The sequence below is a fragment of the Vicugna pacos genome, unplaced genomic scaffold (genome assembly GCF_048564905.1).
Source record: "Vicugna pacos unplaced genomic scaffold, VicPac4 scaffold_20, whole genome shotgun sequence".
Classification (NCBI taxonomy): domain Eukaryota; kingdom Metazoa; phylum Chordata; class Mammalia; order Artiodactyla; family Camelidae; genus Vicugna; species Vicugna pacos.
In genome coordinates, this window is record NW_027328741.1 from 47662876 (window position 1) to 47675642 (window position 12767).

Below are 12767 nucleotides of genomic sequence, written 5' to 3' on the forward strand. Positions count from 1 at the left end.
ATTCATGTACTGCTTTTTCTTCTGCACTGAGCCCCAAAAGAATCACGTTCTTATTTCATGAAATAAATATTATTTTATTGGATGTCTGCTTTACTTAAGAGGTCAAATCCTTAATTACATCATTAATAATTATGTTGAGATTTATTGCCTACAAGGCACGGTTTCTTTGGAAGCAATTAAAGAACATTAAATATTTCAGATCATTTATGTAAATCTAACTGGCCCCACTGGTTAGAAGAATAATTTTCTAATCCTTTGAGGCGGTTAAAATAGCACTTATTAGGTTATTTGTAATGTAAATAGGCACTTTTTTTCCTGAGACATAATAAATGGAAGGAAACATCCACTTAATAAATTTAAGATTGTATAATATCTTAAGTTTTTAACCCATTATATTGCTTACTTGCCAGAGACACAATGTATTTTTGAATCCCCAGTGCCTAGAATAGTACCTCATTCATGATAAATATTCAACAAATGGTAATTGAACTAAAGTAGAAGTGAGCTGAACAGATGTTTTAGGCTCTGAGATATTTCTAGCATTCATAGGGGTAGCACAAATTGAGAACATTTTTAAATGCTTAGGAATGTTCCAACACAAATATATCTCATCTAGGTCCTATTACTATGAGTTAAAACACTAATTTAGAGGCAGACAGACCTGGGTATGAATTCTAACTTGTCCTGAATAGTTGTGTGTCACTCTGTAAGTTATTTCAATTTTCTACATAATGGCTCCCTTATCTAAATACGTGAATAAGAATTCCTACCATTATTTCACAGGAGTTACATGATAATTAAATGAATTAATTAAAGTAACAGGTGCATAAGAAGTGCTCCATATGTGTTGGTGGTGATGATAATAATGATGATGCATATCTACCAACCTCCCCTAATGTCTTTAGATTTTGCATAAGTTCACTGTAGATATAAGGGAATGTGTGAAAGACTATTCTAGCATAGGAGAGGAGTTAGGAAGAATGTAGAAAATAATGGATCTACCAAAAGGCATTTATGCAAAGATATGCAAGGCACCATCTGATTTGTCAGTTTGGTTGCTTTGGCAGCAGATTTGCCTATCCATGATTTTTATTTTGCTTGGGGTAATATTCCATTAGCATATATTTCAGCAGGGAGCGACCCTAAGAAACAATACTGAATGGCAAGAGAAAAGTGTCAAAAAGAAAAGTCTGCAACAGGGGTTCTCATTTAGGTAATCAGAAATGACTGAAAGTGCCAAGAGGGAGGATAGCAGAATATTCAAAAAAGAATCAAGTTTCCATTATACATAGCTCTCGGAAGATACGGGAGCAAACCTGCTCTGAGGTATTTGGGGGAGGAAACCTAGACAATGCCATTTGAGCACCCTTAAGCTACAAACACTGCCACTGGCAGTCTGGGCATCTGATGCATTACTCTGCTTGCAGAACCAGCCTCATGTGACTTTCCAATCTAGTTTGCAAAGATCAGCCAAAGCTCGGGAAACCACATTTTCTTTCCCTGTGAAATTCACAAACTGTGAAAGCTTAACCACCAACCTGTCTTATACATCAAGCAAAAGCTGAGATGACTTACAAGATCTTTGCTAAGCATGCCAAACTCATTTTTGGATATCTGGGTACCATGGGGCACTCGTGCCCAACTCAAAAGTAATTATACATTGTTTACCATCAAGCTGTGACAGAGGTTCCTCTAATTTCATACAAATGAAACTTCAGCAACATGGAAAGGGAAATCTGTTCTGTTTCCCTCATTAATTGCTTTACCTACATCTCAAGTCTGTAAAAAAAAAATGACTCACTCTTCCAAACTGATGTGTGGAAATGGAAGAAAAGTATGTGTGATAATTTACCTCAAAATACAAAAAGTGCCAATGTTAGAGTAGGCAATACTGTTTCTCTAACTCCAAAAAGATCTTCAGCTGTCTTATTATTCGCTTATTATAATGGAAGAGAATAGCCTGACAACTGATTTTGGCAGAAGTTATTATATGTATGTGTGCAAAGGAATAAGTATGTAAATAGAGAAAAATGTAAAACTTCCAATGTTAATCTATATTTTAATACTCAAGCATATCTTGACAAGCTTTCAAATACAGAATGCATGAAATTCATAAAATATATATGAGCGTGATTGCATTACTTTTTCTAATTTATTTTCCCCCTCAATGAAAATTCTGCCTTTGAATTCTTTTTTATTATGCCTTTTATTCAATTGAATACCCATGCATAAAATACAATAAACCTTTGCTAATTTCATAAAATATTGAACCACTGAAAATGCAAATGGAATTTCATTATCTTTATGTGCTTCTGGGCCTATCTCACAGTTTAATCTAAAAACCTAGTTAAGGAATGCATGATTTCTTAGACACTTATCCTGATAAATTACTTTCAGTACCTTTGAGAAGAAATATTCAAACAAAACTCAGAAATAGCATTTCCACTTGTTTAAAAGTAGTCAAAGCACTCATTCACAAAGATCAGGAGATTAAAGAAGACAACAAATGTGGCCAATGTCTCAACATTGTCTCAACAACTTCCAAAACAAGTATGTCTCTCACCCTCTCACAAGGTTTAGAACTAAACCAAAATCTTGTAAGAAAGTAAAGACCCCTTCTAGGGGGTCATATCTTTATCAAGTCAGTGTTTTAAAACTTACTGTATTGTTCTGATTTCCTAATCTACATAACTCCTTCTGCTGAAGGCATATGGCATTTCTCCCGGCCAGCAGTCTCCTCCATACATTACAGAAAACAAACACCTTGTTCCAAATGATCCCTCTCTCTGTGGGGACTTTGACTATTCATTTTCAGAATCTGTATAACCTTCCTTGAAATCTGCGGTGCTTGTAGAAGAAGCTGAGGATAGTCTTTCTTAAAATGCTTACATATCTCTTTATCTTCTACCAAAGGCATGGCTTTTAAAACTCGAATATTTATTAATACCATGCTAGAGATTCTTATTAAAATTCATATTCTTATTTTAATAGGTCCATTTCCATTTGTTCCCTGGTCCTTGAAGTCAGCAACCTTAGATGCTAAACTTAAGAACCATGGTAAACAGAAGGAAAATCCAGATAAAAGTACATAAATTAACACTGTAACAATGTTAAGTACTTATTTCCCCAAAATGAAACCAGCGTCTATGGGAAAAACACATATACTGCCATTAATACATAAAATCTATGGGATGAGGTTATCAGCTAGAATCACAGGTTTTATTTGTTTCTTTCCTTCCCACTGGAAACATACTGACATATGAATTCTCATAATAGTATAAATATTATTACTATTAATACTATTGTTGTTATTATTAACAGATTCTGAATTTTACTACAAAGGAAACAGTTTAAAAATTCTTTTAGTTTTCAATGTTAGATTAGAATCAGTATTTTCCTTTCTCTATTATGTTAACTTGATTTTCCATATAATCTAGGAAGCATCCTATTAAAAAAAAGACTTAATGTCATTTGCTAAAGGGTGTATGTAATACACAACATAAACATGTTTCCTTACATGTATATCAGATGCACCTACATTTATGCCAATCATAAGAACTATACACAACAAGAATATCTTTTTTAAAAAAAAAAGCTATGTTTGTACATCATTTGTTTAATTAAGACATTATACTTTGGTGAAATGTGTGAGCAAATAAAACTGGCTCAGGACTTTGGTTTAACCTCGGTTTTAAATTTTTTCTGCTTTACTGGAAAAGAAGATGAGACTTTTGGGTACACATTTAGAAGTTAAAAAGGCAATCTTATTTAATTTTAAACACCATTAAATTTAATTTAATAGACATTAAAACATAAACAAAACTTGAATTCACAGCTTCAGTATATTACAACTCCACCCTAATGCAACAAGTGGATCCTAAAAATTTTACTTGCATAAAACATAGTATTGAGTTATTATGAAGTTAAGGGAACACCTGGAATGAGCCTGAGGCATCACCTGTGTGTTCCTGTGGATCCAGTCCTGCCTGTCTTTTGTCATCACCTGGTGGCTGCTGTCCACTTTGGTTTAAAAGAGAAAGGGAACAATTCCAGTTCTGAAGCCTGGCTGAGGTTTCCAGAATCAAGATCAAAATTCCAAAATGGGCATGTAGCTTTTTGAATTAGAGCTTCCTCCAGATATACGCCCTGGAGAGGGACTGCTGGATTGTATGGTAAGTCTATTTTTAGTCTTTTGAGAAATCTCCACACTGTTCTCCATAATGGCTGCACCATCTACATTCCCACCAGCAGTGTAGGGGAGTTCCCTTTTCTCCACACCCTCTCCAGCATTTATCGTTTGTGGACTTTTTAATGATGGCCATCCTGACTAGTGTGAGGTGACACCTCGTAGTTTTGATTTGCATTTCTCTGATAATTAATGACATTGAGCATTTTTTCATGTGCCTATTGGACATCTGTGCACCCCAATGTTCACAGCAACACTATTTACAATAGTCAAATATCCACTGACAAATGACTGGATAAAGAAGTTTTAGTATATTTACACAATGGAATACTACTCAGCCATCAAAAACTAATAAAATCACACCATTTGCAGCAACATGGATGTCCCTGAAGAATGTCATTCTAAGTGAAGTAAGCCAGAAAGAGAAAGAAAAATACCATGATATCACTCATATGTGGAATCTAAATAAAAGGAAAAAAGAAGACACTAATGAACTCATCTACAAAACAGAAACAAACTCACAGACGTAGTAAACAATCTTATGGTTACCAGGGGAAAGGGGGTGGAAAGGGATAAATATGGGAGTTTGAGATTTGAAAATGTTAGTCACTATATAAAAAAATAGATTAAAAAACCCAAATTCTCCTGTATAGCACTGGGGACTATGTTCAATATCTTATACTAACCTTTAATGATAAAGAATATGAAAATGAATATATGTATGTATATGCATAACTGAAATATTGTGCTGTACACCAGAAACTGACATATTGTAATGGACTGTACTTCAATTTAAAAAAATTAAGGTTAAAATTAAAAAAATCCCAAAATGATTTTCTTAGTATTGGCTTCTCAGCCCAACCCAATCTAGCTAGGAGAATACTGGGGATGAAGGGGGCAACTCTCTGAATCTCCATTTGAATTTTTTTAGTATCAGTAGATAATGATACATGTTCTATATAACAGTAGTATGATCTGTCATATACAATAACAGATAATCACACAGATATTAAATAGATCATCTGTTAGTATACTGCCATACAATACTATCATATGTGATCATCTGCTATTATATATGCCAGATCATACCATTAACTGCATTACAGTATAATACAAAGTGCATTATATATGATATATAACCTTATATAAACTTAATGCTAAAATCTAAAGATATTTTATCATATACAACCTTTATATTATATAGGTTAGACTTATAATATTAACTAAGACCTAAGATATTATATATTATAAATTATATATATATCATATATTATATGATATACTATATATTATAATTTTATATATAATTATCTGCTAATTTAGTAAAAATTCAAGTGGAAGGAGAGAGCTGGTGCTATACATCAGCAGACACACTGAAGATGTGTCAGATATGTATCTGATAACTGACTGATATCTATCCATCTGTCTGTCTGTCAATCATTGGAATATAAATAGTAAAAGTAGTCACAGAAAATTTTGACAGAATTTATGTGCTGTGTCAAAGAAAAAAACAGAGATGGACGGTAGTCAAAATGGTTAAAAAAATATGTATCTTATTCAGGACTCTTGCAACTGGGAAAAAGAGACTTCAGTATAGAACTGGACTCAATTCTAAAATAAGGAAAAGTGGGGATTTATAGCCAAGGAGCAGAGTAGGGAGCTGGTGGATGGAAAATTACTAAGAGGGTAGTGTAATTCTTGATAAAATGATCTAAGAGGATTCTTGCTGAAGGCGGGCCAGGATGATCAGGTAGCCCCTGGGTGATGATGAAGGGTGAGGAATTTGGTCAGATACTAAGGGTGATCAGAAATCAAGGGTGGGGCTTCTCTCTAAACTGACTTAGTAGAATCTCTGCTAAAGCTGGATGCCACAGAACAGAGATGAAAGCTTGAGGAGGGGCCCAGCTGAGCAGAGAGTTCAGAGGAGTCTGACCAAAGTCTGGTCAAGGAGAGAATCTGTCAGCCCCTGATACGCCAACACTTCTCAGTGTACTCAGAAATATCTCAGAGTCTCCTTCAGAAGCAGGCTTTCAAAGATACTACATATCTGATGAGCTTTCCCTGTAACTCTTGTTTTTAAGCATAGAGATACTAGCTTACAGAATTAAGGACAATTTCTGTTCAGGCAGATGCCATTATCTGGACCTGAGTTGAGTTACATTCCTGTCCTGGAACCTTTATTTAGGGATCAACTATCAAGGAAAGTATTCTAATTCTTATTTTGAGTCCTTAGACAGGATTTTATATAATTTGCTGTTCTTTCTCAGGTCTTTTCTTCATAACATTTTAGTTTTGTCCCTGGAGCTGTCCTCAAAGCTTACTGCATCATTTTACATATTAAACATATTCAATACTCATCTTAAAAATGCTTTATATCCATGAATGACTAGAGACTGCCTGGAGCTACATAATTTCTGAGCTAAAAGTCTCAGGACAAAAATGACATTCTTTTCATAGTAAAGAAAATGCCAGCTTAGAGATGGGGCCTACCTTAAAGCATTAGCTATTAGCATATCAGCTCTCAGTGTAGTCCACTTTCAAAGCCAATGGTCTCAACCCAGATCACGTCTTAATTTCCCTTAAAACTGCACTACATACTATTTCTTTTGGTCACATTTTCAATTACCTGGGTTTGACAGAAATCTTGAGAAATCAAATGGGCTAATTTTCAAGCATTCTCAAATCTCATCAACTCTTGGTAAAGAGTTTCCTTGTCTAGGGTTTTCACAATTCTAATAAGAATACCTGATTCTGTACCATTTCTGTGTCTCTGAAATGCTAGAGGATATGTGTCTTTGAAAATAAAACAAAAAGTTTACTCATGACAAAATGAATCCAGGAAAAGACATCGATAAAACTATGGTATCTGACAAAAACAAACATAAGGTAAAAACTGACCAGGATCTAGACCGTAAAACCCAAAGTGGCACCTTTTTATACAAAACGCAGCTTTTAAAAATATTTAGTAAAACAAATATTTTAAAAATTGTTGACTTTTAAAGAACACATTAGAAAACATCACTACAAATACTGTTTTGGTTTTATATTCTTTTATGTTTGCATTCATGTCAGAATATCCCTTTCCTTTATTAATCTCCGTGATGACAGAATCTGTTTCTATTTTTCTCAGCATGGTATCCTCACTCCTTAGACTGAATCTAGCACAGAATGTGAATTCAATAAATACGTGCTGAATGAATGAATGTTGGCCTACCGAGAAAGGCTGATTTCTGCCCCCAGGTTTACTGAGGTATAATTGAGATATAACATTGTGTTAGTTTAAAGTGTAAAATGTGACGATTTGATACACATATATTAGTGATGGTGAGAACATTTAAGATCTATTCTTAGCACTTTTCAAGTATGCAATACAGTACAGTTAACTGTAGTCACCATGCTGTACATTATGTCACCACAACCTATTCATCTTGTAACTAAATTTTGCAGACTTTGAGCAATATCTCATCATTTCCCCCACCCCCAGGCCTGTCAATCACCATTCTATTCTCTGTTACTTACTATGAGTCTGATTTCTAGAATCCATATATAAGTGAAATCCTACTGTATTTGTTGTTCTCCATCTGAGAGACAAATTCTCTTATTTCCTCTAGCAGAATACCCTCAGAATCCATCAATCTTGTCACAAATGGCAGGATTTTCTTTTTATGGCTCAAATAATATTCCATTGTACGTATATACCACATTTTCTGTCTCTGTCAATAGACAGGTTGTTTCCATGTCTATTATTGTGAGTAATGCTGTAATGAACATGGGGGTGCAGGTATCTCTCTGAGATAATAATTCATTTCTTTTGGATATATTCCCAGAAGAGGAATCATATGGTAGTTCCACCTCTAATTTTTTGAGAAACCGTCACACTGTTTTTGATAGTGGCTGTACCAATTTACATTCCCAAAAACAGTGCACAAAGTTCCAATTTCTCCTCACCAATACTTGTTACCTCTTGTCTTTTGGGTGACAGCCATTCTAAGGCAATATCTCATTGTGGTTTTAATTTACATCTCCCTGATAATTACTGAAGTTTAACATCTTTTCATGTATCTGCTGGCCATGTATATGTCTTCTTTGGGAAAATGTCCATTTAAATTATCTGTCCATTTTTAGGGGGGCTATTTGGCTTTTTCTTTTTGTTATTGAGTTGTATGAGTTTCTCATATATCTTGGATATTAACCCCTTATCAGATAAATGATTTGCAATTTTTTTCCATTCCGTATGTTGCCTTTTCATTGTGTGGATTGTTTCTTTTGCCGGGCAGAGACCTTTTAGTTTGATATAGCCTCACTCGCTGATTTTTGCCTTTGTTGCTTTTACTTCTGGTGTGATTTCCAAAAAAATCACTGCCAAGACCCATGTCAAAGAGCTTTTTCCCATGTTCTCTTCCAGTTTTTTAGTTTCAGGTCTTAATTTTAAGTTCTTAACCTTACTTTGAGTTACTTTTTGTGAGTGGTGTAAGATAAGGATCCAATTTCATCCTTTCACATGTGAATATCCAGTTTTCTCAACACCATTTATTGAAGACTATCCTTTCCTCGTTGAGTCTTCCTGGGTCTCTTGTCAAATACAAGATGACCACATAAGGGTTTATTTCTGGGCTCTCAACTGTCTTTCCTTGTTCTACGTGTCTGTTTTCATGCTAGTATCATACTGATCTGATTACTACAGTTTGTAATATAGTCCAGAATCAGGAGGTATGACTTCATCACTGTTCTTTCTCAAGATTGCTTTGGCTATTTGCGGTCTTGTTTGGTTCCATACAAATTGTAGGATTGTTTCTCCAGTGAAATTTTGATAGAGATTACATTGAATCTATAGATGACTTTAGATGGACATTTTGATAACATTAACTCTTCTTTCTGATCCATGAACACAGGATATCTTCCCATTTCTTTCATTGACATCTTATAGTTTCAATGTACAGATATTTTTCCTCCATGGTTAAATTTATTCTTGAGTATTTTTTGTTTGTTTCAGATGCTATTGTAATGAAACTGTTTTCTTTGTTTATTTTTAAGATCGTTCATCGGTAGAGTATAGAAATGGAACTGATTTTTATACATTGATTTTGTAGCCTGAAACTTTACTGATTTTATGTATTATTGATAAGCAGTCCCCTCACCCCAAGTGGCAACCTAAGGATTTTCTACATATAAACTCATGTCATCTGCAAAGACAGACAAATTTACTTCATTTTTTCCAATCTGGATGCCTTAAAGCTGATTTTCAATCCTTGATTTCCTTTTTTTTAACCTGGTAAATAGGCAGGAAATCATGTAAATACCACAAAAGACACTTTGAATTAACAACCATAATTTCAATGACAAAAACAACAGCAACCCCACACCCCCCAAAAAAAACTCATGGAGACTTCACTGTTTATAAAGTCATTTCCCACATCGTGTGTCAGACATTCCTCACCATAGGTATTAGCAGAGATATTAATACTGATCTTATTTTGGCAAGTAATCTGAGGTACAAGAAGATTTATTGTATTGTCCCATGTCAGCTAACACATGGTGGAGCCGTAACTCAAATATAAGTCTTTCTACTAATATCATTTATAAATTCTAGACTAAAAGTTCACGTAAATAAGGGCACATGATTATAATATTAAAATAGATAGTTTAAAATGAAAATTAAATGATTATATATGCTTCCTAAATGATTGAGCATTGTACATTATTTTTCATTTAAAATACTGCCTATATTGCAAAAATCTTGAGTTTGAGACATTTAGAGCACAACTATGGCATTACTTTGTGTGTGTGTGTGTGTGTTGTGAATGTAGGATAGAGTCAGGTTGAGGTCACAGACAAACAAAATGAGTTAATAGTTTTAAATGGGCTACTTCCCATTGTTCAATGTCAAATTTTATGAACAAAAATATCAAACAGTTGGACCATAAAATACTCTTCCTCATGGCTAATATCTATTCCTGTTTATGTACATTCTCACCTCCTGAGTTAATGTGAAAGATATTTGAGGTCACTGGCTACCTTTGAAACACTGAATGCCTGGGAAGTATCTTGCCGTAATAGGTTCTTAATGAATGTTCACCTTCACAAACTGCTGAATTTCAGACCAAAAAAAAAAAAGCCAAAAAATATAGCTGAGAAAGAATAGTTAATGTTCCTACAATCAACAGGATCAAATCTCAAAAGAAACAACTATAATATGAATAAATTCTCTTTTCTTCCCCAAATGAATTATTGTTTTCACAACCCTTCAAAATGAATAAAAGATAGATAAGGAGATCAAAAGCCATCTGACATCCCAAAGTCTGATGTACCTAGAGGCCTAAGTACTATCTTCTGAAACAACTATTTTAAAAACTTCAACTTTTGAGAAGAGGCAAGATAGCGGAGTAGAAGTACGCTCGTAAGTCACCCTCTCCCACAAATACAACTAGACCCACATCTACAGACCCACTCAGCCAACCAGAGCACCTGTGAAACTCCGACAGAACATCGCCCTCTTCAAAAGATAAAGATGCCAAAAATCTGGTAGGAGAAAAGGAAAAAAGAAAGAACAAAAGGCAAAGCAGCACGGGACAGGTCCCATGGGGAGGGAGCGGCAGAGGACTGGCGCTCACTCGCTGGGTCTCCCCTCTCCACCTGAGAGGCCAGCGGGATGGAGGGGGAGCCTCTGAGGCTTGGATCTGTACAGAGCAGCCCATGTCTGACAGAACAAAGTTAAACAGGCACAGAGCGTCCCCCCGACACCCAGCCTGAGACACGGGCCGGCAGCGGCAGGCAGGGCCAGGCTGCACAACCTGGGCGGATGACGGGGGTGGCTGCACCGAGGCAGCTCCAGGGGACAGCAAGGGGCTGGACGCCATGGTTGTGGGTGTACAGGGCAGAACAACCTGGGCCCTCCATAAAACAGCAAGGTTGATGTGCGCTCGGGGGAAGGGTGCATACCCTCATCTCTGAACATCCGCGGAAACTTTTCAGGGGAAGAGAGGTGGGGCCCAGGCACAGCCGCCATATTCTCCAGCGCTGAGCACCCAGGCGGGGGCAGGGGCGAAACGTGCATCCGCACCGAAGGGCTCAGCAGCCTCAAGGGCCAGACTGAGACGGGCCTATAGCTAGGGGCAGATAGGATCCTTCCATCCTGGTCCCTCAGAGAACTTGCTCCAAAAAGAAAAACAAGGAGCTGGGTCTTGGCTCGAGTAGGGATGAGGCTGCCAGTCGGTCTTCCCTGAGCCTACCCACGGAGCGCCGGCCAGGGCGGAGTGCCAACCAGGACGGAACACACAGCCGCACAGAGCAGCGGAGCTACCCGCGGCGCAGGCAGACGGAGAGCGGGTCCCCCCGTCGGGCAGGAACACAGCCCCTGACCGAGGTGCTGGGAGGGGGCACGATCCGCCCTCCTACCTGGCCAGTCTGCAACATCTGACTGTGGCATCCGGAGGGGCAGTGACCCGCCCTCCCGCAGCAGAGGAGAGCTGCATCTGACCCCATGTTAGGAGGAGGCGCAGTCGGCTAGCCGACAGGTGCTGGGAGCAGCACACAAGAGGGCGCCAATGGAGGGCCTATGAAAACAAGCTGAGCTTCCAAAACAGGACGAAGACAGAAGGACTTCACATTAAAAGCACACACACTCCAGGAGAACATTGAAAACCCCCTTTTCTTTAAATTTTATTTGTTTTTTTGTTTATTTTTTGTTTTTATTTAAATCTGTTTTTACCTGTTTTATTTTGAATTACTCTCTTAATTTTTACTTCTTAATACATTTCTACTTCTCTTGGGTTTTGATGTCCTCTTATTGATTAGACACAGGCTTCAAACACATATATTCATCTCCCCACCCCCCCTTTTTTTTAAAGGTTTTAATACTCTGCTTCAACCCGCTCCTCTATTATTCATTATACACTGTTTTCAAACCCTCTTTCTCCCTTCTTTTAAAAATCTTTCTCTCTCTCTCTTATTTTTTCTCTTTTTTCTTTTTTCTTTTTTCTTTTTTTTCCTAAGTTCTATTCCTAAATAGGCATTAGATAGATAAAATCCTTAAGATCCAAAATAGACAACTGATACTCCATAAACCACAGTGCCAGAGAGGTATGAGCAAGATGAAGAAGTAGAGAAACTTTTTCCAATTAAAAGAACAAGAGGAATCCCCTGAAAGAAAGCTCCATGAAATAGACATCGATAGCCTACTAGATCAAGATTTCAAAAAAGGAGTGATCAAATTGCTGAAGGAATTAAAAGAGATAGTGCTTAGAGTAATAAAATATGTCAAAAATGAAATTGAAGCTATAAAGAAGAGCCAAGCAAAATGGGAAAACTCATTGACACAGATGAGGAATGATCTAACAGCTGTGCAATGCCAACTAGTTAATGCAGAGGAACGAATTAGTGATCTAGAAGACAGGGCAACAGAAAGCACCCATTCAGAAGAAGTACTACAAGATAAGCAAATAAAAAATAATGATAATAGCATAAGGGACCTATGGGATAATATAAAGCATCCCAATCTTCGCATAATAGGGGTCCCAGAAGGGGAAGAAGGATCAAAGGGAATTGAAAAGGTTTTTGAAGAAATCATGACTGAAAACTTCCC

The 12767-nt window shown here is 36.7% G+C and overlaps 1 protein-coding gene across 1 annotated transcript in view; it reads right to left on the reverse strand.

Moving 5' to 3' along the window:
- The window catches only part of LOC140693683 (thrombospondin type-1 domain-containing protein 7B-like), a 160596-nt gene extending 149553 nt beyond the window's left edge, over positions 1-11043 (reverse strand). Inside the window, 1 exon segment of the mRNA XM_072957390.1 lies at positions 10978-11043. Coding sequence (XP_072813491.1) covers positions 10978-11043 — 66 coding nt within the window.
- Between the last annotated feature and the right edge of the window lie 1724 nt (positions 11044-12767).